General features: G+C 42.7%; 1 protein-coding gene across 5 annotated transcripts in view; it reads left to right on the top strand.

Annotated features, from left to right (window-relative positions):
- Window positions 1-27,941, top strand: part of SERGEF (secretion regulating guanine nucleotide exchange factor) — a 117,641-nt gene that overhangs the window by 68,459 nt on the left and 21,241 nt on the right. For all 5 annotated transcript variants that reach the window (XM_081202449.1, XM_081202448.1, XM_081202450.1 and 2 more), the window contains exon 10: window positions 3,015-3,051. In XM_081202449.1, the coding sequence (XP_081058575.1) occupies window positions 3,015-3,051 (37 nt within the window). The remainder of the gene's footprint in view (window positions 1-3,014; window positions 3,052-27,941) is intronic.

Here is a 27,941-nt window from a genome sequence, read left to right as displayed (position 1 = left end):
CTAACGAGCACGCCCAGCAGCTTCATATAGATATTACCGTATTTTTAGCTCTATAAGACACACCTTTTCCCTCTTAAAAAGTATGGGGAAATGTGTGTGCGTCTTATGGAGCGAATGCAGGCTGCGCAGCTATCCCTGAAGCCAGAAGAGCAAGAGGGATTGCTGCGCACCGATCCCTCTTGCTATTCTGGCTTCAGGGATAGCCACGCAAAGCCTCTTGAGCGCAGCCTTCATCCCCCAGCCCTGAAGAGGCTTCGCGCGGCTATCCCAAGAACCCAGAACAGTGAGAGGGAGTGCTGCGCAGTGCTCCCTCTTGCTGTTCTAGCTTCTGGTTTAGCCGTGTGAAGCCTCTTCAGTACAGGGGGAGCCTTCATCCCATCAGTCCCTTCCCCCACCTCCCGGAAAAGCCCCCCAAAGTTCCCTTTAAAGAGCCGCACGGAGCGTGTGTGGCTCTTGGGGGCTTTTCCCCTAGGAGGGAATCACTGACGGGCTGCACTTTTCCCTCCTTGGGGAAAAGCCTGCAAGCGCTGCACACACCCTCCACGCGGCTTGTGAAAGGGAGCGCTGAGCAGAGCCTGGGATGCATACAGGCTCTGCTCAGCGCTCCCTTTAAATCTTTTTATTTCTTTCATTCCCCCTCTAAAAACTAGGTGCATCTTATGGCCAGGTGCATCTTATGGAGTGAAAAATACGGTAAATAGCATTGGAGATAAAATAGTGCCCTGCAACATGGCACCCCATAACACAACTGCCATGGGACTGAAAAGCACTCTCCCAAGTGCTAATTTCTGGACTCGGTCCTGAGGTAGTACCGGAACCACTGGAACCCCAATTCCCATTTGGGCCCTCTCCAGATGCTGCTATTAAAAATGTGTGTGTGCGCGCACTTCTGTGCTTTTGAACTAGAGATGCATCTGTTCCATTTGAGATGTCAGCATTGGACTATATAAGTAGGAGATCTCATCTCCTTGTTCGATATTTATATTTATCAATAGTCTTGATTGCGGCACTTATTGCTTGATTGCTTGGGGGTAATTATTGCTTATCAATACTCTTGATTGTGGCACTCAAACCAGTTAAAGGGCCACTTTTTACAATCACAGATTGCAATTTAATGCCACTTGTTTCTGATTAGTTCAGGTTTTCCATCTCAGTAGCTAGCAGAAGGTTGCTGGAATTCTTCTGAGCTAAGCAGCTTTATGAGCATTGCACCCCAGTGCTTGACTTTAGGAGGCTGGCTTCTGCTGTTTCTCTGACTCTGTACAGTGCTTTCCCTATTTCTGTGTAGATGCAAACCTGTGCATCTGCCCCACAGAGAGATACATAACACTTGAATCCTGCCATGGAAGGAATTGACCACTGGTGAATGGCTTTAAAAAGGAAATTGGAGGAGTGTCTCCCTTCTGATCTAGATTGTAACACTGGCTTTAAAATTTTGTCTCCTGCCGTAGTCCTGATGCAGTATCTGATCTAGATTGTAACACTGGCTTTAAAATTTTGTCTCCTGCCGTAGTCCCCCTTGTGTTGTTGTTCAAGAGTTAAAACAACAATTTACTTAGAAGATGAGATCAAAATCAGTTGTAATTTGGATTTCTGTAGAGCCCTGGACCAAAGTACAGTTGTACCTTGGATCCGAAACACCTTGCGAGTTGAATGTTTTGGCTCCCAAATCCTGCAAACCCAGAAGTGAGTGTTCCAGTTTGCGAATGTCCTTTGGAACCGGAACATCCGACACGGCTTCCGTGGCTTCCGCGGCTTCCAGTTGGCTGCAGGAACTTCTTGCAGCCAATTGGAAGCAACACCCTAGTTTCCAAATGCTTTGGAAGTCTAACGGACTTCCGGAACAGATTCCGTTTGACTTCCGAGGTACCACTGTATTCAATAAGCAATTTACTTGTATCAGCTTGGGTGAGAGGTTGTCCCTTTAGCAAGTCCTAATACATGTCCCTCGTAGCCCTCCTTTGTACAGAATACATTGGTGGTTTTTCTGGGCTTGAATATGAAGGGAATGTATGCAACCTGCTCTTTTTCTTAATTAGTAATGATAGGCTCATCATTTGCAGAAGCTGGAATTTTGTTTCACAACTTGGATCTTGTAGAGGTGGGAGCTTTTCATGAGAGGGAAATGGGTGGTTCCCTTTATCTGCTCTGATGCTGTATGGGTATGTTGTTATTTTAATGTTGTCCTTATCTGGAGTGATCAAAGTGAGAGGGGGAAAATAAAGTGGAATGGTCTCATGTCAAATCAAGACAGACTCAGTTATATCTTACTATATAATTAGTGGATCACACTTTTGTTTTCCCCTGGTGAGCTCTCTGACCTTTGAAGGAGCAGATTTTTTTATTACTAATAAAATGAATGGCAGCTATAATGGTCTTTGGGGGAAAAGAGTAGTGCCATATTGCTTCTAAGAAACAAGATATACAATCTGGCAGGTTGCCTTCCCACCCCATCCCTGTGTTGCAGATCACATGTAATTATTCCTCAGGAACATCTGTAGCTCTGGACAGCTCAAAAATTAAATGGACCTTTGTACTAGAAATGCATGCCAAAAGCACAAATTTATTTTTGGGTGGTTTTTTTTTAAAGCGTTTGCCTTGTGTTGAGAAGATCACTATAATTATTATGAAGTATAATAACAAAAATAATTAAAACATACTTTTAAAATACACCACTTCCTTCCAGTTTCACTTGGAATACATCCACAAGTGGGATTTTGAATCTTGCTGAATTGCCACCCCTTTGGAAACTGTTTGTCTCTGTTAAAACCTGAAGTGATGCCCCTGATTACAATGAGGCAAGCTGAAACCTCCTTGTTAGGACTCTGAAGACTATAAATGATGCATATCAAATGACGGAAGCAATCTGTTATTCTCAAAATATAATGACATAGATTTTCTTTTCATCACCATTTTATTTGGATTTAGAATCGGACAGTGCAAATTACACTGATAGCAATAAACTTTGTTGCCTAGCTCATCTCTTTACCATTATGTTCCCATTTCTTTTGCAGATTGCATGTGGCTCGGAGCACAATCTAGCAATAGTTGGTAAGTAGCTTCCATTATCAAATGCTTTGAACAATTCATTTCCAGTTAGAGCAGAACCAAGAATGTATCGTGTGCCAGACTTATCATTTATGGTATACTGTGATCAACGTGGAAATTGTGGCAGAGGACATGAGCATTGTACATAATGTACATAACCTGAAATGGGAAAAATGTGAATTGTTGGTGAAATGCTGACTCAAGTGAAGTTTGCATCAAAATTCTCATTGACCTTCAGTCAAGGATTTATTTAAAAAGAGGCTGCAGATTCTGCTGCTGCCTCTTAACTCCCCATAAACTTATCGATTGCAGATGTAACCTTCAAAAAGCTGCTTGGCAAACTGAAAATGCTAGGGGCGGGAGAAATTTGAAGTGGGAGGGGATTTAGAGGCAAAGTCATTTTTTTTAAAAAAGCGTAAGCAGTTTCAAGACTTCCATTTGGTTGTTTTTTCTATTAATACTTTGAAAGTTTGGAAAATTACAAACAAGATGAATTATGTTAACTGCATGGATCTCAAATACGAAAATTAGCATTATTATTTCTTTCATGGCATATTTTTGTGCAACCCTCAATACTGAACAAGCTGGCTGCTCCTCATCTATTCTATGCCACAGTCATGTGGAACCTCCGGCCCCTGGGGCTAATTAGGCCTGGCAGGGGTCCTAATTTGGTCTGCCAGGCCATTTTCCCCAAACCATGCCCAGCTGCCCAGCACCTGACATCAAAAATCAGGCAAATATCTTTTATTTTGACAGGGGAACATTCACTGTCAAGCAGATAATAAGAAATCTAACTTTATGAACTAATCTGCATTTTAGTATAAGGAGGAAAATTCTATGCATTTACAATTTTTGTTTGGCCTACAGCCAAAAATGTGACTTGTTATCTTGAAAAAAATAAAATAAAGCTTTCTCATCTCTGCAGCTCCTGGCCTTGTGTAGCTTTCCTCTGCCCTCTTTCAGTTTTCCTGATCTTGCTTTTCCTCAATTGCTCTCATTCCTCTGCATCACTTCCCATTGTTGAATCCTCATTTGCTAAGCTGCTCCAACCAGTTTCCCTTGCCTTGCTGTTTTTATAAGCCCACCACTCCTACTTCCTAAGCCAATACTCCTTTTCCCTCCTAGTCCCCTTTTCATGCACTGCCTCTCCCTAAGAACTCAGCAGTTCAACAAATGGAAGACCAAAGCCCTTCTGCCTGCCTTGGCTCTCTGATGTCAGGGCAGTTCAGCCAATCATTGCCATAGGCATTACAAATATAAGCTCCTACTAAACTCCTACTGCACCACAATATAGATCATATATCATAGGTTTAGGAATGTAGTGCATTAGTTCTTTGTACTATGCAAAATCTTAAATCATGCAATGGGTGAACATCTTCCAGTTACTAGAATCTAGTACACAGCCAGCTTGACCTGGCGGCTAGAATAGTAGGCTTAGGACCTGGAAGACATAGAATCATAGAATAGTGGAGTCTCCTAGTCCAACTCCCTGCGATACAGGAATCTCAACTAAAGCATCCATGACAGATGGGCATCCTACTTTAAAAACTCCAAGGAAAGAGAGTCCATCACTTCCTGAGGGAGTCTGTTCCACTGTCGAACAGCTCTTACTATCAGAAAGTTCTTCCTTACAATAATCTTCATTCTTTTAATGAAACCATTGGCTTGGGCCCCACCCTCTGGAGCAGGAGAAAACAGGCTTGCTCCATCTTCTGTGTGACAGCCCTTTAGAAATTTGAAGATGACTATCATATCTCCTCTCAGTCTCCTCTTTACAAGGCTAAACATACCCAACTCTCTCAACAATTCTTCATAAGATTTGGTTTCCATGTTAATGTGTGGCCAACTTTTCTACCTTTCTTCCATCCCTCATCCCACTGGGAAATTGCTTTTAAGGGATGAGGGGACTTTCCAGAGTGGCTTTATGATACCCCTATGAGCAGAAGTCTCTTCTATTTGCACAGTGGTGCAAGCAATTGCATATGAAATATTATTAGTATCAGTTGTTACATTGTTGTTGTTAAAAACAATTATAAGAAGAGAAAATGCCACTCCAACGCAGCAAATCTTTGTTTTCTTTCTTTAAAGGAAGGTAAAGGAATCTTTGGCCCATTGAATCCACAAGGTCAATTTCTTCTCAATTAAGTTCTAGAGTTCTAGCTATGTTATGGTAAAAAGCATCAGCCCAAGAAACACTCCTAACAGATTATGAAAGGCATATTTCCATGGCAGAGTGAGCACCAATTGGGATGCAAGGCTGGAACTGCCTGATGGACAGACCTCTCTGCGATCCTGACAGTGTTATTTAGATGTTCGTGGCAGCCTTGTAAAGCAAGGGACGTGATCATGCGTCTGACGTGCAAACCCTGGGGACTTGGAAGACTGTCACTGGGAGATAATCATAAATTCTCTGTTTCTTTTTCATACTGCTCTAATAGTTGGGGGGATCTTTTAGCATAGCACAGAGCATTAGTGTACAGCAAGAAAGCGCAGCATGCCATTCTATTACTTTTATCTATTATACATGATAAATTCTGCTTCAACTGGGTCTGCATTGTAAGAGCTTCCTGGAAGACCAGCATGGAGGCATGTTAACAGAACTCTCTCTTTTCTCATTGCACTCCTAATCACATCCATAGGTTGTAAAAGGGCACCTAGCAGGGATTCTTCCTAACAACCATCGATTATTTATTCATTCTAGCATTTATGTGAGTTGGCCATAGAAATTTGTCTCTAATCACTGTGTATTATTTCCTTGCTAATGTGAGTTTTTAAACAGGGGCAGGGACAGCTATTCAAGATCCAGGGTTCAGAAGTCCTTCTACAATTATACAGTGTTAACTAGGATGTAAGCTGATTGAGACAACAGTAGAGCTGTTAAAAGCTACAGTGAGCACAGGCAAATGCAAACTGATCAAAAAGCAAGAGTTAATAGGTGGAATATCTAAATGCCGAGTAAATTAACGGAATGCAACTAGCTGAGCATGAATCGGTACATATATAAGAGGTGTCAGGCTGATCTGATCACAGCACAATTTAGACAAATATGACAGATGTGAAATGAGCAACATTTATGCTGGCTAGCTCCAAGGAGCGAAATGAAAAAAGAAGTCCTGGCAAAAAGGCTTGGATTCATCCTCATTTCCAGGCTAGTTTTGCAGTTAATTATCCTCTCTCCACCCCAGATACCATAGGTGTCCTCATTTAATTGTACGCTTATTTACTTAGTATATAACTAAACAAAGTAGGAGAAATCATTTAGCCTAAAGGTGGAGAACCTTTGGCCTTCTAGACACAGTTGGGTTTCAACTCCCATCAGCCTCAGCAAGCATAGCCACTGATCTGGTATTTCTGGTATTTTTAAACTCTTCTGTTGAGTCAGTTTTATTTTTATGGGATTCCCAGGTAAAATGCAAACATGGAACCCAACTATATATTGACTCCTCTGCTTTGGAAATAAAATGCTGAGATGAACCAAAAACATCCCTCTCTTGAAAAAAGCCAAGGGGAAAACACACAATAGCATAAATGCATAGTGTGTACAGGGTTGTTGCTATTTTTGTTATACTAGTTATTCCCCTATAGGAAACACATCATTTGTGAAGGGCCTTTATACTGGAACCAATCTAGATTTTCAATGGGAAGCTAATGGGAGCTAGTAGAGGGGAACTCAGTAACAAGATTAGCCTTGGTGGTTTCCGCCTTCCTAAATGCCTGTAAGTCCTGCTAATACAGCAACCACCAGCAGTTCAAATCTGTGCATTTCAGTGAATCATAGAATAAGCCTGGGAGCAGACCATCAGAGTAATTTAATCTGAAGTTTTATATAGGTTAAGTCAGAGACACTTATTTAATGAGTATTTCAAGATGCTTGGAACATGCTGTCCTCTTCCCATCACATTGCTGTTTGCTGGTGTTGGAGGCTATATTATCACGGTATCTTTCGGCTACGGGAAATGGGCCTGTCCCTTAGAGGTGAGAGAATGAAGGACACGGGTCTATTCAGTGACTCAGACCCAGAGAATGGAGTTTGCGGGAACCTAATAAGGGGTTATGATTGGCAATCTATTCAGGGCTTTTGGGCTGTTCCGTGAGTCATAAATCTTTGACTCGTTCTGTAGGTTTTTGAAAGATGATAGAATAAGAACATAAGAGATTGCTCAGATCAGGTCGAAGGACTATCTAGCCCCAGCATCCTGTTCTTTCTGTGGCCAGCCAGATGGCGGTGGGAAGCCTGCAAGCAGGACATGAGTGCAGCAACACTCTCCCCTCCTGCAGTTTCCAGAAACTGGTATTCAGAAGCATACTGCCTCCAGCAGTGGAGGGTAGAAAATAGTCATCACGCTTAAGAGCCATTGATAGCTTTGTGCTATATAACTTGCTCAAAATTGCAGGGGACTATGTCTCATTTTCCCCTTCATGGATCACTGTCTTGCCGTGGCTAAGGGGCTTGAATAACTCAGAGAAGCTATGAGCTATGCCGTGCAGGGCCACCCAAGATGGACAGGTCATAGTGGAGAGTTTTGACCAAACGTGATCCATCTGGAGCAGGAACCGGCAAGCCACTCCAGTATCCCTGCCAAGAAAACTCCATGGACAAAGACAACAGGCATATAAAAGTTATGACGCTGGAAGATGAGCCCCTCAGGTCGGAAGGCGTCCAACATGCTACTGAGGAAGAGCGGAGGACAAGTACAAGTAGATTCAGAGCTGATGAAGCGGCTGGGCCAAAGCTGAAAGGACGCTCGGTTGAGGATATGCCTGGAAGCGAAAGGAAAGTCCAATGCTGTAAAGAAAAATATTGCATAGGAACCTGGAATGTAAGAACCATGAACCTGGGTAAGTTGGATGTGGTCAAAAGTGAGATGGCAAGAATAAATATTGATATCCTGGGCATCAGCGAACTAAAATGGACGGGAATGGGCGAATTCAGTTCGGATGACCATCACATCTACTACTGTGGGCAAGAATCCCGTAAAAGAAATGGAGTGGCCCTCATAGTCAACAAAAGAGTGGCAAAAGCTGTACTAATGATCTCGATACGAATCCAAGGCAGACCTTTTAACATCACAGTAATCCAAGTTTATGCACCAACCACTGGTGCTGAAGAAACTGAAATTGACCAATTCTAATTATGGTGCTGGAGGAGACTGTTGAGAGTCCCATGGACTGCAAGAAGATCAAACATATCCATTCTTAAGGAAATCAGCCCTGAGTGCTCACTGGAAGGACAGATCGTGAAGCTGAGGCTCCAATACTTTGGCCACCTCATGAGAAGAGAAGACTTCCTGGAAAAGACCCTGATTTTGGGAAAGATTGAGGGCACAAGGAGAAGGGGACGACAGAGGACAAGATGGTTGGACACTGTTCTCGAAGCTACAAACATGAGTCTGACCAAACTGCGGGAGGCAGTGGAAGACAGGAGTGCCTGGCCTGCTCTGGTCCATGGGGTCCCAAAGAGTCGGGCACGACTAAACTAAACAACAACAACAAATGTCTCATTTTGCATCTTACTAACTTTTATTATGTAGCTTTCATTACAGGGCTGAGACAGTTCTAATAGGACCCTTATAACCATGTGCCACCCTACTTAATTTTCACTATACTTAGTTGACCGCTACTTTACATATGATATGCTTATACAACCTGTGTATATTTTCATAAATGAAATTTTGTTTTCTCTATTGCTACATATGCACATCTATGAAATCTGATGGGTACTGTGGCTCTGAAACATATACACACTTGGTAAAACAAAGAAGCAGTGCACATGGGTACACTTTTTCCTTACGTGAGTATGTTTGTGCAGGGAAATTCACCTGTCATTGCCTTAAGATTGTTTTTGTTAAGGTGAATCCTTCCTCCCCAATTTGGTCCTAATATTATTCGCCTGGTGCACTGGGCTTTCCCTCTTATGCATTTTATATAAAGTCATGTCCTATTTGCTTATATGTTTATGAAATACACAAAATTATAAAATGAACAGATTTCAATGCATTCATTTTAATGAGTTGTGGTTTTTGCCTATTTTGGGCAGTTTTCCAAATATATATATATGTATATATGTATGTATGTATGTATGTATGTATGTATGTATGTATGTTTTGTTCTCCATTTCTGTAATGTAATTTTCCAGCTGCCAACAGAATTATCTTTCTATTATCTATTAAATGCCAATATTTAATTTTCTGATTTTTATTTCAGAACTCTAAAAATTCTGCTTGATTTAGCTATTTTAAACTCATTACAGATGTACATCTTGCAAAAATGTATCAGATAGACAATCCTCTATATTACCAGACAATAAAATTGTTACATAGTAGTTCATACTGCAGGGGGAATAGGAAACAAGAATGTGCTCCTTTGCTAAATCTCTACAGTGGTACCTTGGGTTAAGTACTTAAGTTGTTCCGGAGGTCTGTTCTTAACCTGAACCTACTTAATTTGTTCCGGAGGTCCGTTCTTAACCTGAAACTGTTCTTAACCTGAAGCACCACTTAGCTAATGGGGCCTCCTGCTGCCGCCGTGCCGCCAGAGAACGATTTCTGTTCTCATCCTGAAGCAAAGTTTTTAACCCGAGGTACTATTTCTGGGTTAGCAGAGTCTGTAACCTGAAGCGTATGTAACCTGAAGCGTATGTAACCCGAGGTACCACTGTATTTATATAACTCAATGAAAAGCACACACTTTAATTTATTCACGTTATTTAATATAGTCTAAAGATTAACATCTTTATCTTTCTGCTCTACTCATATCACCTATCCTCTTGGAATAAACTTTTTTGAGCTCATGCTGCTTCAACACTTCTCAAAATATAGTTCATCCCACCAGCCCCAGACCAAGAATATAAAACCTCTACAGTAGTAGGAGAAGGGATCCCAGGAGTGTTGTGTAAAGATATATATGTAGGTGTTGGTGTAAGCATGACATCCTGTACCAGTTTTGCTTTGTGGTAGAAAATTTTAGGGGAAGTTAAAATAGCTGCCTGTCATTATTTACCTTTTTTAAAAATAAAAAATAATATGTGCTTTACAGTTCTGACAATGGGCAGGCATTGACTCAGCAGAAATTCTGTGTTCAGTGAAATGCCCTAGCCTCCTTTCAGATGAGGGCAGGGAATATTAAGTGCCACAACTTGTGCCTTCTTTGGAGAGTTTTCTCAGTTAGCCATCACAGACCAGATACCCACAAATATATCTTTGTGGATATAAGCCATGATAAAATAAGCCAGCAACATGCAGTTGACAAGCTTGCATTCAAAAATGTCCAGTGCCCTCTGGTTCCTCATCACTACCACACCCTATTTGTCAGTGTTTTGACAGCGACGGGATACCATTACCAGCTAGTTATAAGAGACAGATGAGACAGATGTACCAATGTGCTTTCCCCCTGTAGCAAAATCTTGTGGTGCCTGTCATTTGTGAGTGGAATGATGGTCTTAGTGTCACTCAGATGTCAGTTCAGTTTTTCAGCTTTTGATGGAAGTTGCTGAGGAGCTGGAACATGACTGAGTAAGCTTTTTGTGCGTTGGCCTATTACGTAACACTTCTCCCTAACCCACCCCCATCCTGAACCGAGTAGATTATTGATGGAGGTTTATATAATTAGGCGTAGTGTGGAGAAGAGGGATAGTTTTTTCTCCCCCTCTTATAACACTGGAGACTCATTTGCATACTTCCCGCACCTAATTACAATCATGTGATGAATCATGTGATGAAGAGGAAGAGCTGCATTCCCTGGCCCTGGCCTCATTGATCTTCATGGAGAGGAAACTCTTGAAGTGGGAAGCCTGCTCTATGTGTGGTGGCTCCCCATGCCATTTAAAATCCTAATTGCACAAGCTTCTACCTGCAAATGTAATTGCCTGGCAGTGCATACCTACATAGAACTCGGGCTCATCTAGTGAAGTAGGAGAAGAAATCAAAAAGTAATAAAAGTACAGTTAAGAATTAATATGAATATCTACTTCAGTTTTCATCCACAGGTAAACCATGGATCACCTGAGTGGATCTCATGGACCACTGGTGGTGCACAGACTTTAGTTTGGGAACTTTTCTGTAAAGCGGATGCTCACTACCCACTAACTCAGGATAACACTTCATGTATCTGACGAAGAGGACTCTAGCTGACAAAAGAATTAATCTTTAGGATACCACAAGACTTTGTCTCCCCCCACCCCACAAGTAACATTGCTACCCTTCTGAAAAAAACAAAACAAAAACCTAATTGGACCCTCACATGTTGTAATTGGTCTTTCATTTTATATTCGCTGGTTTCTTCGAACATTAAGTGTTCCTTTTTGTGTCCCAATTATTATTTTATTCCAGAGGGTAACTCTGATGTTAATTAACATCACTTTGATTTTCCCATCAGAGAATGAGTTTTTTATGAGCCTCTCCGCATCCTCCTTTGGTCTCCTACTTCTGTCATTACAATTTGGCACAGAAAATTCAGCTGGATTATAATGCTCTAAAAATAAAAGTCTTTTTACAGACTGCATGTCAGGGACCGGCAGGAGTCGGAGGAGGAGCGGGGGATGTTCAGGCAGGGGAGCAGGAGAATGATCCAGGGGAAGAGGCCAGCAATTTGTGGGCTTCTGTGCCACCCGTGAGGCAGATGCCGAGTTGGTGGCCGAGGGCAGTCAAGGGGGAAAGACCAGGCAGCCTGAGATGGGGTAGGGGTGGAGGAGACGGGAGAAGAGTTGCAGGGAATCTTAGAAGCAGAAGACATTGCATCAGTCCCAGACATAGCTATGCCTCTGGAATCTCTCCTGTCCACCCCTCCACTGTCTCTACACACGGGGAGGGGGGGGGCGGGCTTAAAGTGACAGGAGCAACTGGAGCTGCCACTCAGGAGTTATAGGGTGCTTGCATGTACTGTGTCAGACAAAGGGGTTTAAGTAAGCTGAAAGGGGCATGGTCACGTTGTTGCCCCAACTGTCTGGGTCAGAGCACAGGGACTGGCGGACGAAGGTGGGAGGGGGGCAGTCACCTTTGGGGGGTGACATCACGCCCGCCCCAGAAATGCTTGCCACTTGCTGTGCACCCCCCGATGCGTGCCATGCCCCCTGGGACGTGTGCCAGCCGTGCCCCCGGATGTACGCCACTCCCGGTGTTGGAGCAGGTAGCTTCACCACTGAGCGCAGGACTGTAGAGGTAGATCACCTAGGCAGCTGGTTAGCAGGGGGTGTGTACAACTTTTTCACCTTCAGAACTGATGTAGCCAAGTGCTTTGCCAGAAAAGAAATAAACTTCCAAATACTTCCAAATACTTGTCCTCATTGGGCTGGGTCTGCCCAGGACATTGCACCAAGTTTCTCTTAGGAAGTATTTATTTGAAAATGGAAATGCTATATTCTGCTCTTTGCTCTGACATTCAAAAGTCTGAAGTCAACAGAAGTCCAAAGGAGTGGAAGTATATATGGGATTCTCTAGGCTGGTATATACAAAAGAATCAGTGGCCTGTGGATAAGTAAGGCCTTTGAACCTACAGTACGCTCCAGTTCACTGTAATCATTACTGAGTTTGTTCGGAACAACAAAGTACGATAAAAATAGAAGGAATGAAAGGGGTTACAAATGGTTACAAAACCTGGGCTGTGGTTCTGTTTTGCAAAGAGAAACAGAAAAGTACCTGGAATGCAATATAAGTGTTGGCTAGCTTGAGATAGCTCTCAAGTCTCCATGCTGCAGTAGAAAAGCAACTGCTGCAGTCACTGCTAGTCTTACCTGGAGGAAAGCTTCTTCCAGATATGGCAATCTGTCAAACCCAGCAGGACAACTCATCTGTCACGTCATCTCAAGGGAAATTGAATTGCTTATATTGCCACAACTCCCCAAGTATCTTGATCCAAGTAGTAAAAGGTCGCTTTTCAGTGACCTATACATTTATTTTGTAAATGCCAGAAGTGACTGGACTGTTGCTCAAAGCAGTGGGGTAAAATATGCAATGCTACTCCATTCACTATTAAGGCTGGAATCCTAATCCCTGGCCAGCTGTGGCAGAACTTGATGGAATGATACCACCAACTCTCAGGTGGGAGCAGTTTTCATCGTGTGATGGCAGCAGGGTCTGCACAGGATCCACACAAAGAGCCTTGCTCTGCACACAGAGTCGTGCTCTGTTTTGGTGTTTTCTGGTGGCTATTGATGGTGGTAGCTTCCACCCAGGGCCGGATTTAGGTTTGATGAGGCCCCAAGCTACTGAAGGTAATGGGGCCCTTTAGATGTCCAGCTGTCCTTTGTCAACAAATTGTTGCTGTTTTTTTGTGTTGAATATATGCTATATGGTAATTTATGGACCTAACAGGTATCTAAAGCCATTTGCACATAACAAAAAGCTAGCATTATTTACATCATTTTACATCATAGGAGCCCACAAAACACAAAACACTGTTGCTGTATGTAGGTTTTATTTTATTTGTTTTTTATCTTATATTTTGGAAATGTACACCCAGTCCCCCCCCTTAATTTTTGGGGCCCCCAAGAGAGTGGGGCCCTAAGCTATAGCTTGTTTAGCTTATACGTAAATCCGGCACTGCTTCCACCCACCATTTGGGTGGGTACAATGGGGCACTCCTTTCCAGTAGAGCTTCCCTATCAGTAATGGGGATTCCCCAGTGATGGAGGCTGGAGAAGCAGAACTGGGTAGATTGAGGGTTTGAATTTCTCCACGAGAGGAGTTTTTGTGTGAAACTGCATTTGTGTTTTACTTAGCACAATATCAAAAGTTGGCATTTTTGAAAGAGGAGTGGCAAAGTGACCTTACTGTTAGCAAGGTATACAGCCAATCGGATGCTTAAAATACTGTCCAGTAGCTTTCAAGGATCCTGAGAGTGCTGCAGCTGAAAATGTGTCCCTTCTATGACACTTCTGAGTCTAAGGATGACAGTTCTAAGTGGAATATGTGTTTATATGGGGGGGGGAGGGAATCTTCAGATTTGGTCAGATCAGTAGTTAATGTCTTAATTAGTGGCTAAGAGTGGCTGGGTGGGTATAAATAATAATAATAATAATAATAATAATAATAATAATAATAATAATAACTATTATTACTATTATTACTGTGTTGAGTTTCAGAAATGTAAGAGGAAAGAAGAGCACATAACTCTTTTGAACTGGCATGTATTACTCATAAGTAAAAGTCTGAAGCAGCCACGGGAAAGAGTTTATGCATTATTATTAATTATTATTATTATTATTATACCGCCCTTCATTTGAAGATCTCAGGGCGGTTCATAGCATAATATACAGAATAAAACCACAAAGTACATAATAGAAACAAGAACAAGAACCAAACGTACCAGCTTATTCAACCTACCCAATATTAATGGGGATGTTGGTCACTTGTGGCACATGAGGTAAGACTGTTGTTCTCTGAGGATTGGCCAGAATTTAAAATGGCCAGGATAGAGAATAGAGATATAGAGGCTGTGGACTGTGGTCACCAGTTTTTCACAAAGTTTGTTCATTAAATATTTGGGGGGAGGGGATGTGAAGAAGATGTTTCCCCCGGAAAAAAAAGTTTGGATTTGATATCCCGCTTTATCACTACTCGAAGGAGTCTCAAAGCGGCTAACATATTCTCCTTTCCCTTCCTCCCCCACAACAAACACTCTGTGAGGTGAGTGGGGCTGAGAGACTTCAAAGAAGTGTGACTGGCCCAAAGTCACCCAGCAGCTGCATGTGGAGGAGCGGAGACGCGAACCCAGTTCACCAGATTACGAGTCCACCGCTCTTAACCACTACACCACACTGGCTCTCACACTGGACCAAAGTTGCATTTTTTGGGCCCTGAGGGGATTCACAATAACTAGCCTTCCCTATTGGTTAAGGAAAGTGAGGCCTCTGGTTTAACTTGTTTGTTGGCAGATGTTAAAACCGGCTCATTCAGGGGATGTTGGTCACTTGTGGCATGTGAGGTAAGGCTGCTGTATTCCAGGACTGAGAAGGATGGGGGAGAAATCTTATTTTTGACTTAACAGAAAATCACAGCCATTGAGATATTCAAAGAGCTTTTATCTTAATTGGTTTTAACAGACAATTTAGTTATGGCTTAGTAGAGTGGGCTGTTTCATAACCCAGATGGCTACAGAGTTATTAAGTGCTTCCTGTTCAGGACTTGTGCTGTTCAAAAGAATGCTTTTAAACATATTTATGAAAGATAGACATAATCATACATACCTTGGGAAATTGGAGTACCTGTAAATTGCTGATCCACAGGTAGCAATTTTGCTAGGCCTTTCTAGTTCTGTTGCTGGGATGTCAGTTATTCTACTATGTTTAAAAACCCCCAAAACCTACAGAGGTAATTATGTGGGCAACACTTGGTGATATCCCAGAAGGCAGAATGCGATAGAAAGGGGTTTTGAAGCATCTGAGAGCCTTAATCTTGACTTCTTTTTCTCTGAAAAGACTTTGTAATGTTTTCCTGATGAAGCAGTGCCTTCTCACAGTTGGATTCCTGTCTCCATAAACCACAAAGCTTAATGTACAAGCTGTGAAGAACACAGCTGACACATGGTGACCTGAGCTACCTTCCACATGGCAAGGCACTCAGTATATTGCTGGCCTAAAATCAAGAAGAGCAGATTGCTCATTTTCCCTCAAGACATCCACCAATTTTTATTTTTTTTGCAAAATAAACAGCACCACTGAAGTCTTAAGTGACCTTATTCCTACATTAAGCAATATCTGCCCCCCCCAACAACACCTTTTGACTTTGCAGCCCAGGGTCACTTTGGGTGAATCCAGATATTAATGCATCTGCCAAGTGGAACTTAGCTGAAGGTTAAAATATTCTTTCATACTAATATGAAGACCATTTAAAGGCATTTGCACAGGTTTGATGTGTAATGGTAGATTTATTGTGTGGTTTTCATGCCATGGGCATTCCGTCTTCATGAGGACCTTGAAACAAAGGTCAGTGACTTTGGTTTAACTTACACTTGTACTTTTCCAGCTGTTTTCACAATTAATGAACAATTTGATCCCATGGTCATTCTAAGAACAGAAGTGGAAAAATGTACACAAATGAGAGCTGGTGGGTTTTTCCAGGTGTGTGCGTGTTCCATTGGGTTGCCAACTTGGGTTGCCAACAGAAACTAGTACTGTTAAAAATAGTCATTGGAAAGAAAATTGTACTCCAAATCCATCGTTCCCATGTTTGAACCATCTTCAGGCTGGTTCTCTTTGTTATTTCTTGTTTGATCTCATGTGTGGAGTTGTGCTGCTTTTTTCTACTCATCTGTTGTTATCTTGTCTTTCATATAGTAATCTCTTCAGGAAAGGTATAGAGTAGTGCCCCACTGTGATTGGCCCATAAATGCTGCTATAATGCAAATATGTAACATTGAATATGGCAGCTACATGAAAATATCAACTTTTTATAAGGCTGTTTCTAGAAAATTCCTGCTAGTTTTTGCAGTGTCTGATTGACAATTAAGTATCCTAAAAAAAAAAAAATGGTACTCCATTTAATAACATTTCCTTGACACAATGATTCTTAAAATGGCTTGCTTTTCGACACATTGCTAAGAGAATCAGGGAGATCCACAGTGGTTTACGTCAGACCTGGAAATGTACCCACAATTCCCACTGCAATTGCATAGAGAGATCTTCCCTTGTGATATTTCTGAAGTTAGTAATTAACTACTTTGAAATGTGAATTTGCTCAGCTCACAATACTCAGGTGAATGTAATTTCCCTTAGACGTTTAGAATTCCCTCAGAAATTAAAATGAGGTTCTGTGCATGTGCAGGATGTGCTTCTATTTTAAGGCTGCAATCCTATACTCATTTACCTGGGAATAAGCCCTGTTGAACTGAATAGGGTTTACTTCTGAGGAGACATGCATAGGATTGTACTGCCTGACCCTGAACACTAATAATAGTAATAGTAATAATAATAATAATAATAATAATAATAATAGGTAGGTAGCCATGTTCGTCTGCTGTAGTCGAATCAAAATAAAAAAAATTCCTTCCAATAGCACCTTAGAGACCAACTAAGTTTGTTATTGGTATGAGTTTGTTATTGGTATCTGAAGAAGTATGCATGCACACAAAAGCTCATACCAATAACAAACTTAGTTGTTATCTAAGGTGCTACTGGAAGGAATTTTTTAATAATAGTAATAATGTGTATACCACCCTTCATCTGCTGACTTCAGGGTGGCTTACAGTATAAAAGCACCTCATTGTCAGTGCTTGCCTGATATCCGTAGATTGTATGTACAATTTTGTACATACAAAATTATTTGTACATACAAAATTGTTTATACATAAATCAGTACATACAAATTTTATGCAAATCCGTGGCCTGCTTTGCCCCCCCTTTTTATGACATGTGTCAGGGCTGCCCTTGGTCCCAGCTCACAAAGGACCAACGCCACTCTGTTGTTATGTACAAAAGTCTTTATTGAAGTTCATTTTGGTTTCCACAGCCGCAGCGCGCAGCCCTACGTCTGAAACTCTAGACCGCTGGGTCCTCCTGCCCGCTGGGGTTTCACCCTTCCTAGACTCTTCCGACGCTGATTCCCCGGATTGTTCTCCCTCCCTCCGGCGGGCTTTAGGACCTGGTTCCCAATCCAGGCTCTCTGCTGTCCCGCGCGTCCCCCCTTGGACCCCCCTTGTCCTGACCACCGGCGCCCCCTTCTGGGAATCCTCTGATTCGCTGGAGAGGCTCATGGAATCCCTCGGATCACTGTCATTCTCCCCCCCGCTGTCCTCAGATTCTTCCCATTCGCTCTCCATCTCCTGTCTCCGCTGTGCCTCTGTCCCTGAGCCCCTGACAACATGCTTTCTTTTTTCTGAAAGAAACTGGGCAGCTTCTTCTAGCCATAGATATCCATGGGTACTCTAGGGACTCTACTACAACATTTCAGCAAAGACTATGAACTTTCTCCAGGTGGTTCCTTTTGAGGCTGTTGCCCAGATTGTGTACCACCTTCAATGGAGCCCGAGGAGATTCTGTGAGCATGTCCTTTTAGGAGTTGTTGTCTGAAGACTCTATATGGCACCTCAAAATGTTCAAAGATGGTGCTGCAGGATGGGAAGGGCAAGGTGGACAATCTCAGCTTCCAGGCTGCAGGGGTTTCTATTTCTGCTCTCCCCAACCTGGAAGGACATCATGATTTTTCCAAGAGGGATTTGGACTGATGAAGTAACAGTGAATGGATTGATGCTAACAATTCCCTCCTCTTTCCCAGCTCACATCCTTCCCCTTGTCCTCCAGGAATTTTCATGGGCTTGCATGCAGTTCCTTGGAGTCCTAAAACCAACTTTTTGAGGATGCCTGAGCTCCGTGCCACTCAGTAGTGGTCCCTTCATTGTGGAATTCCTCTGCCAATTTGAGTTGTTTTGGTTTTTAAGGGGCTTGGAGGGACATTTTTCTGTTGTAGTGACGTTATAAAGGTAAAGGGACCCCTGACCATTAGGTCCAGGCGTGGCTGACTCTGGGGTTGTGGCACTCATCTTGCTTTATTGGCCAAGGGAGCCGGCATACAGCTTCCGGGTCATGTGGCCAGCATGACTAAGCCGCTTCTGGCGAAACCAGAGCAGCACGGAAATGCCGTTTACCTTCCTGCCGGAGCGGTACCTATCTATCTACTTGCACTTTGACGTGCTTTCAAACTGCTAGGTGGGCAGGAGCAGGGACCGAGTAACGGGAGCTCACTCAGTCATGGGGATTCGAACCACTGACCTTCTGATCGGCAAGTCCTAAGCTCTGTGGTTTAACCCAGAGTGCCATAGGTCCTGGTTAATTGCTGTTAGGGACACTTCAAAACCTTTTTCTGTTCTTTTACAGTGTGTGTTGTTTTGTTTTGACTGAAATCAGTTATTTCAGTGGTTTTAAAGTAGTCATTTTATTGTATTTTGTTAAATTGCACACACTGCTTTGACAATCCTTTCAATTTAAAATGTGGGGTGAAAATGAAATAAAGCAAGAGTCTCCAACAAGCACATCACATGCAGCCTACAATTTCACAAATATTTTAAAGGACCAGATGCAGATGGCAACAGATGGGTTAACCTTCTTAATGCTGTGTGTGCGGGCAGCTCAGTGAGACTGCAGTGGGCAATGAAGCAGCAGAATTCAATTTGCAGTAGTGACCTAAGAAGGGCTATTTTTAGTAATAAAATAGGTCAGGGGATGCACGGTAGTACAGACTGATAAATGAGCAGTCTTCCCCCTTCTCTCAAGGGGCTTGTTTCCTCTTTTAACAAGGCAGCTCTGAAGTGGAGAAACCAGATTAAGTATCATCACGTGATCAATGTTTGAATTTTTCATTGTGAAATCATCATTGGGAAAGCACTGTGGTTTCATTTTCAAACTCGGAACAACACAGAAGCTAGGTAAATGCTTGTTTTGGGTTTTCATGGAAAGAAAAACAATATAATCCTGGTTGATGTTGCAGCATTTTTTTAAAGCTATGTGAAGCACATTTAAAAAATGTGTGCAATGCACATAGCAGGCAGGTCTTGATTCTCATTGCACTGGTTGGTTTGCTGTGTTTCCTTCATCTTCTTTGGACCATGAAGGCTAGTTTCTTTTTTACAGCATGTGAGAAATTTCATTACTGTATATAGAAGCCTGTTTTTTAAATCTAATGCAACTCATATATCTTACACATTGGTTAAAGACTCATTTTGAGCAGTGTGAGAGGCAGATGGTATAAAAGGCTTGGGTCATCATCATATTGTAAAGCTGAGCTTTTAAGAGACTGCTTTGAAATTGACAAGATTGAGCAGGCTGTCTGAAAATCTGTGTTGTCACTGTTTTGCCCTATAACAGGTCTCCCATCTCTCTCCTTCCTGGCCTATAAATGTACTTTTCAAGCAGTTAATCAAGGCAGATAGACACAAGGAACAGTATTTTGGAACACAAATGAATCACTTAACAGTGAGGACTATGATATTAAGTTTTGGTCGCTGGCACTTGGAATTAGCTTTCAAAATGACTTAATGTGTTTGATTTGCATTTACTTTTTCTGCACAGTGTTACAGTTGCACTAGATGCAAGGAAATTGGCTGGACATTGGGGCAACTGCATACAGAATTGAAACCAATGATAGCCAGCTCATTTTTGACAATCATCTAACACATTTTAAAATGTCATTTGCCCCTGGAACCCTATTTTAGGAAAGAGGAATCTGGAGGAACAGAATTGTCTTAACACGGCTTGAATCATGAGTCAGTTTATATCTGCCAAATAATTTAACACTCAGAACTTTGCTACAAGTCACTATCAAGCTAGTTTTCAAAGTACAGGAGACTTAATACATCTGACACAATCCTACCATCCAGGTCAATGGACTGGTCTGTTTAAAAACATGCCAGCTACTCTATCCTAGGGAGTTCAGGCATGTGATTTGGCTAGTATCAATTGCACCCTTGAACTCACCACCTTTATAGATCTGATGTGTGCTGTGGTAGGCAGGTGAGTTGTGCAGAAATGTACCTTTTATCATTTCAACACTATATTTTAATTACTCCCCCCTTTTGTGTCTCAACACTTGTATACCGTATTTTTCGCCCTATAAGACGCACTTTTCCCCCTCCAAAAATGAAGGGGAAATCTGGGTGCGTCCTATGGGGCGAATGCAGGCTTTCGCTGAAGCCTGGAGAGCGAGAGGGGTCCGTGCGCACCGACCCCTCTCGCTCTCCAGGCTTCAGGAAGTTATCCCAAGTCTTGCAAGCCCGGCGGAATGTCCCGCGGGCTCGCAAGGCTTGCGGGCAGCATCCTGCACCCAAAAGCTGGGGACAGCGGGGAGGCGCAGAGCCGCCACCCCGCTATTCCCCGACCTGAACTGGAGGCTGGCGGGGGGAGAAGCAAGCCTGCTTCTCCCCCCGCCAGCCCCACAAGCTCGGGGGGTAGGGGGATGGCGGAGCGCCACCATCCCGCTATTCCCCGACCTGATCGGGAGGCTGGCGGGGGGAGAAGCAAGCCTGCTTCTCCCACAAGCTCGGGGGATAGGGGGATGGCGAAGCGCCACCATCCCGCTATTCCCCGACCTGATCTGAAGGCTGGGGGTGGGAGAAGCAAGCCTGCTTCTCCCCCCCCCCCGCCAGCCCCACAACCTCCAGATCAGGTCGGGGAATAGCGGGATGGCGGCGCTCCGCCATCCCCCTATTCCCCGACCTGATCTGGAGGCTGGGGGTGGGAGAAGCAAGCCTGCTTCTCCCCCCCCGCCAGCCCCACAAGCTCGGGGGATAGGGGGATGGCGAAGCGCCACCATCCCGCTATTCCCCGACCTGATCTGGAGGCTGGGGGTGGGAGAAGCAAGCCTGCTTCTCCCCCCCGCCAGCCCCACAACCTCCAGATCAGGTCGGGGAATAGCGGGATGGCGGCGCTCCGCCATCCCCCTATTCCCCGACCTGATCTGGAGGCTGGGGGTGGGAGAAGCAAGCCTGCTTCTCCCCCCTGCCAGCCCCACAAGCTCGGGGGATAGGGGGATGGCGAAGCGCCACCATCCCGCTATTCCCCGACCTGATCTGGAGGCTGGGGGTGGGAAAAGCAAGCCTGCTTCTCCCCCCCGCCAGCCCCACAAGCTCGCGGGATAGCGGGCCAAGCTGTCCCTGAAGGCAGAAGAGGGAGACGGAGCACTCCATCTCCCTCTTCTAGCTTGGGATGGTTGCGCAAAGCCTCTGCAGGGCAGCGCAGTGCGCTGCCCCACAGAGGCTTGGGAGGCTGTCCCTGAAGGCAGAAGAGGGAGACGAAGTGCTCCGTCTCCCTCTTCTAGCTTGGGGATGGCTGCGCAAACCTGGCGGGAAATCAAATTTTTTCCTTTGATTCCCCCCCCCCCCAAAAATAGGTGCGTCCTATGGGCCGGTGCGTCCTATAGGGCGAAAAATACGGTGAATGTTGTTTTCTTGCAGCACTAAAAAGATCTCCACCTCAAAGAGCTCTTTGCCCGCTTTGATAAAAGCAAACTGCAAGCTTGGTTTACTATAAATATAGTCATCTCAAGCACTTTCCACCCTACAAGCCTGTCCCTTCTAACTCATCATATGCACTGTGAATTCATGACAAATCATGATCAGCTCAGTGCACCCATCCAAGAGCAGCCTACTCTCCTGCTAACGTGTGCTAACACACACATTCATTATCCATGTAATGAAAAGCTCCAGCAGGAATGCTCTTCTCTTACCCACCCCCTGACTTCTGATGCCTTAGGGTTGTAGTGCAAAACATAAGCATTTCTGTGGTCCATCTTTGTCTGCAACTGAAGACTCCTTGCCTATGCAAGGGAGTGGAGTTTTCATTCACAAATTGGTATTTACAGCTACAGTGGTACCTCGGGTTACATACGCTTCAGGTTACACACTCCGCTAACCCAGAAATAGTGCTTCAGGTTAAGAATTTTGCTTCAGGATAAGAATAGAAATCAGGCTCCGGCGGCGCAGCAGCAGCAGCTAAAGTGGTGCTTCAGGTTAAGAACAGTTTCAGGTTAAGAACAGACCTCCAGAACGAATTAAGTACTTAACCTGAGGTACCACTGTATAACTAAAGAGCCGCTTTTCTCTGGGCTTTACCCCCTCCCCCATAGACACAGTAAACTGCTGTGTACTCTGAATATATGTGCATAACCCCACCGCCGAAAACCCTTTACAAACCATTTCCCCTAAAATTGAAAATAAAAATCGCAGGGCATTTTTGCAGGCTCAGGTGTGATTTGCCCCCAAAGTGGTACTGTCCCAGTTGATGGTATTTGCCTCTGCTCATTTTTCCCTGTGGAAGTATCTTCGTATATAATAAAATGTAGTTGTGTTATATTTTATAGTGTGGGATTCATAGTGAAAAGGTTCCACTGCTGGGAAGATTGAAAATGGACAGAATGCCCTTTCCTCCTTGGCAACTTGACTGCTTTAGTCCTTTGGTAACAGGAGAGCAGGAGTTGGCACTAAGGCAAGGGTATTCTTGGACTCCCAGCTCTGATGTGTCCCTCCTTGGTGGCTCTACTGTCTTTCTTATAATAGCAGTGGGGTCTGCATGGTCAAGAGCTACTTAACATTGGAGTTCAGGAAGTTTCTTAGGGCCTGGTTACACCAGACCCAATTAATGTGCTTAATTCCCTAACGAATTAAAGATATAGGAGTTTAGCATCCAGAGCTAAACTGCTCTGGGTGTTTCTCTCTTCTTGCTTGCCTCAAAGGAAAAAAAAATGGTGCACTCAGCAGATATAAATCTAAAATGCATAATAAGATCCCCCCCCCCCTCAGACAGGGAAGAAAATTGATCCTTTCTGGCGTTAAAGACCCGTGATTTATGAATTACAAATGTGTCTCTGGAGGCCTCCTTGTATATTAAGAGAGTCCTAATGAGAGCCTTGTAACTATATCCTTGTTGTGTAGCCTTTTTTTTGCATTTTGTGAAAGCCTTGTAGTGTCTCCTTTTATTTTTTTGTGGGCATGCTGATGTTTCCATTTTTGTACTCATTCAGCCACTGTTACCAGAATGGCCATTTCTACCAACCCATATCTCTGTATTCAGGGTGGTGCCGTTTGGGATTAGAGGGGATGAGAACATTCCTGTCACAAGCAATGGCATTAGATTATGCACTGGCTCTCGTGACAGGGCTTGTAAAATTCACATTGCCCATGGTTCATCCTGTGGGCTTTGATGCATCTCAGGATAGAACATCAACAACGAATTAGTGTCTCTTTTGATGAATCTCACTGCTAGGTGCATTGCTGTAAGGTGTTTGCCAGAGAATGAGGACATTTCCCAAATACAACTGATGGACAATGTAAGCAGCAAGGACCAATCTGGACAGAATCTCTCTATTTCCTAAATGTTTATCTCCTATATTTATCTTCCATATTCAAACTCAGACTATGAATGTGATTTAGATTTAGTTGGTGCCGCTTGTTTGTATCAGTGCAATTGAATGTTGAATTATTGGAATGAAATTTGATATGTATGTTCAGGTCAAGACCCTGTTGTGTGTTGAGATAATATATCCTCTTGACCTCTGAACCAATTTTCATCGGGGAGAGGGACAAGAATGCAGAATACTTTGCAACATGCTGTATGGCTTTAAGACTGTGCTATCAGACCAAAAGGTATATATATAAATCTTGAATTTCAGCTCAGTTGCCACCAGTGTTTATGAAGGGAACAGTAAAGATGTTAGATATCAGAAAGGGCATGTGCCAATCATTGGCATATATTTTTGGCTTGGAAGGATACAATTTCTGAAGAATATGTGGAGTAAGAGGGTCATATATACATATGCATTAGAGTTACCCTAAAATAATATCTTACTGAGCTATGATTTTTAAAGAAATTGCAGTACTCTTCTCTCCACAGCTGGCAATCCTTAACATCAGGGAGTGGGAAAATGAGAACTTACTGTGTTCACTAGTATCATTTTTATTCTTGACAGCTAGGCTATGGATAGCTAAAAGCTGGAAATTAGCAGAAACTTTGACACTTGAAGCATGGCTTCATAGAATCTGGATTGTTGCCATGGCAGAAAAACTGATATGAAACTGGCCAAAGGGAAAGCAAAGCCAATGGATTTCTTCATGGTCTGACACCCTTTAATGGACTGTAGGCAAAAACTGGACATTTCACATGTGTTCTCTCAGCTCTGGAATGAAAACTGAATTCTCCCAAAATGATAATTAAAGACAATTATTGCTTAACTGGAAGAAGTAATGCACGCAATACACTTGGTTGAATTAGGTGACTGGGATTTAGATGGGGTGTTGCATATTGCTGATCTGATTTATTTGATTGATTTCCAGCTTCATGTTTTCATATGGTTCATTTATGTGTTATTGTATGTGCATTGTTATCTGATAATTGATATTGGAAGCTATCTTTGATGTTATGTTATAATTTTAATTTGCTGGGGGGAGGAATGATATCAGAATGCATTTTGGTGAGCACATTCAGAACACAGTTGTATTTCAGCTTTGTCTCCCATATTAATTTTTCAGGGGGGGCAGAAACCCATAAAACTCACCGAATATTTGAGTACTGAGGAAATGCAGTGTGATTGTGACATAATTCTGCATTTAGAGTTGGAATACCTGTGTGACCTCTGCACCCATTTTCAAGGGGAAGAGGAACAAGGTGAAATAGATTGTAAAGCAATCTCTGAAGTAGGCTTTACTCATTATATTTAGATGTGCCTGAGGCCAGGTTCTTGACTGCAGCTGATATGCATACCCCTTTTCTTTAAATCCATATCTATATCTATCCACCTGTATTTAAAAAAAAATATTAAGTGAGAACATCAGAGCATAAGGATGGATAAAAAAGATGATCCAAATATTCAAGTCTACTCGGTTGCTATGATTGATTATGGAGTGCTATTACTATTAAGATCTCTGAAAATGAGTTCCAAAGTTAATGAGGGGAAACCATTTGTGGATTTTTTTTTGCTACAGAGGACAGTTGCATAAAGGACAGAATGAAACAATGTCTCTTGCTTACCCCTATGCCTGGAACTTCTTGAAATACAGTGGTGCCCCGCAAGACGAATGCCTCGCAAGACGAAAAACTCACTAGACGAAAGGGTTTTGCAGTTTTTGAGCTGCTTCGCAAGACGAATTTCCCTATGGGTTCGCTTCGCAAGACGAAAACGTCTTGCGTTTTTTGCAAGTTTGTTTCCTTTTTCTTAACACCATTAATACAGTTGCGACTTGACTTCGAGGAGCAACTCATAGAACGCGGTGTGGTAGCCTTTTTTGAGGTTTTTGGTGATTTTTGAAGCTTTTCCAAAACTTTTCCGACACCGTGCTTCGCAAGACGAAAAATTCGCTAGACGAAAAAACTTGCGGAATGAATTAATTTCGTCTTGCGAGGCACCACTGTATTTGCATGGTTCCACCTCTTCTTCCTTTCCTTCATATTACTTCTCATATCTCACTTTTTCCTTGATGCCTTTGACTTAAGACCCTAATTCTTACCCCCAACTGAATCTAAATATTAAATCTAAATATGTATCTTTACTTACTTATAATTGTCTCCTGTTACTTTTGCTTCTCTCTCTTTCTTATTTTCTTTGTAACCCGTCCCCCTGGCCAACATTTGGACTGTTAGCACGGTCAGGGGTACCTTTACCTTTACCTTTACGTGCTATAGATATAACAGAGTTATATAAACTGTAAAACACTATGAACACCAATGACATTGTGCATCATCATCATCATCATCATCATCATCATTATCATCATCATATTGTGGCTTTGAAAGTCAAGTGGGACAAATCTCTCAAAAATGCTTGGGAGTTGTCTAAAACTAAAATATTAGAAGCTCAGCTAGAAGGTATGTCACAGATCAAGGAATGTACCTCCAGGGCCAAGACAATGACAGTGTGGTTAAAAAGCAAAGTAAAGCTATTAGAGGCAAGAAGGCTTCCTTAAAAAAATGAGTCTTGTCCAAAAGACAAAAAGGAATACAAACTTTGGCAAAAAAGAAGAAGCAAGGAGACAATAAGGGATGCTAAAAAAAGAATTTGAGGAGCATGTTGCTAAAAACCTGAAGACCAACAACAACCAGATCTTTAAATACATTAGTAGCAGAAGACCAGCTAGGGAGGCATTTGGGCATTTGGATGACAAGGGAGTTAAAAGTACTAAGGGAGGATGAGGAGATTGCAGAGAAGCTGAATGAATTCTTTGCACCTGTCTTCACAGCAAAAGACATGAGGCAGATCCCAGGGCCTGAACTAACTTTCACAAACAAGTGAGGAGCTTAGATAAATAGTGGTGACACACAATTAAGTTCTAAACCTTATTGATAACATAAAAACCAACAAATAGTTGGGTATGAAAGGGCACCTGACAGGGCTCAAATATGAAATTGCTGGTCCTCTAACTTGTCCCTAAGATCACTCTCCATACATGAGGATTGGAAAGTGGTTGATGTAATACCAGTTTTTTCTAAAGGTGGGGTTTCCTGGAAATTACAGGTAGGCTAGCTTAACATCTATTCCAGGAAAACAGGTGGAAAGCAGTGCTAAAGCTAGAATTGCCAAGCAAATAGTTTCTACCTTCTAGCTCTCCATTGAATGATTCAACCCTAAACTGGTGATTACTTGAGAATTTTGGGTTTGCTCCTATATTTGCCGTCCAGACCTGTGACTGACTTCAGGTATCCCGGTACTATATGTATATTTTTGCATGAAGTGTCCTAATATTTTTTTCACAGTCAGGAAATATTGGCATCTGCAAGTTGTAAGTTGTGTCTATGATTTTAGAAACTGCACAGTAAACCTTAAAAATGTCTCCCTTGAATGGCATATGGAACATGGGGAACACCAAAATATAAACATAATTTGGGACCTTTCTAAATAAGCATTTCATACAGGACTCTACTGTATAATGTGGGCATGTGGGCATGATATGTTGAAAAGTGTGGTACACAGAAAATCTTTTTCTTATTTTGATACTCTTGTCTGAAGAAAAGCATGGTGTAATTTCTAGATTTTAGAGTTGGCATAAAGGTTCAGCCCAGGCTATTGAACCTGCTGTGCAGAGAAACAGCATTTTGATTAATAGGCGGATTCAAGAATCCCAGTTGCACTAGGTATATTAGAGACAGGCTTATAGATCCCTGCAGGAGATCTCCTCCCTAGGTTTTTTTGGAGAGTGAAAATCGGGAGGGAAGGTATTAATATGACCTCTCATTATTTAGTTGGCACTGGATGTTGGCATTTCTCTTCTTGAGAAAGCCTGGAGAATTGGCTCAGCTTGGATTTCCATACCGCATCAAAATTAATCCTAAAGAGAAAAGAACAACATTATTAGCAAGCCTGTTCATGCTGATACCTGGATGTCCTGTCAAGCTTTTGTCATGGGAGTCAACATTTCCTGTGATGGTTTAAAACCCAAACATTTCTTGAAAGTACTGTCTTCCAGGACGCTCAAAGCTTGCATGG

This window comes from Podarcis bocagei (genome assembly GCF_964188305.1).
Source record: "Podarcis bocagei genome assembly, chromosome: 1".
Taxonomy (NCBI): domain Eukaryota; kingdom Metazoa; phylum Chordata; class Lepidosauria; order Squamata; family Lacertidae; genus Podarcis; species Podarcis bocagei.
This window is presented reverse-complemented; position numbering and strand designations above follow the sequence as displayed.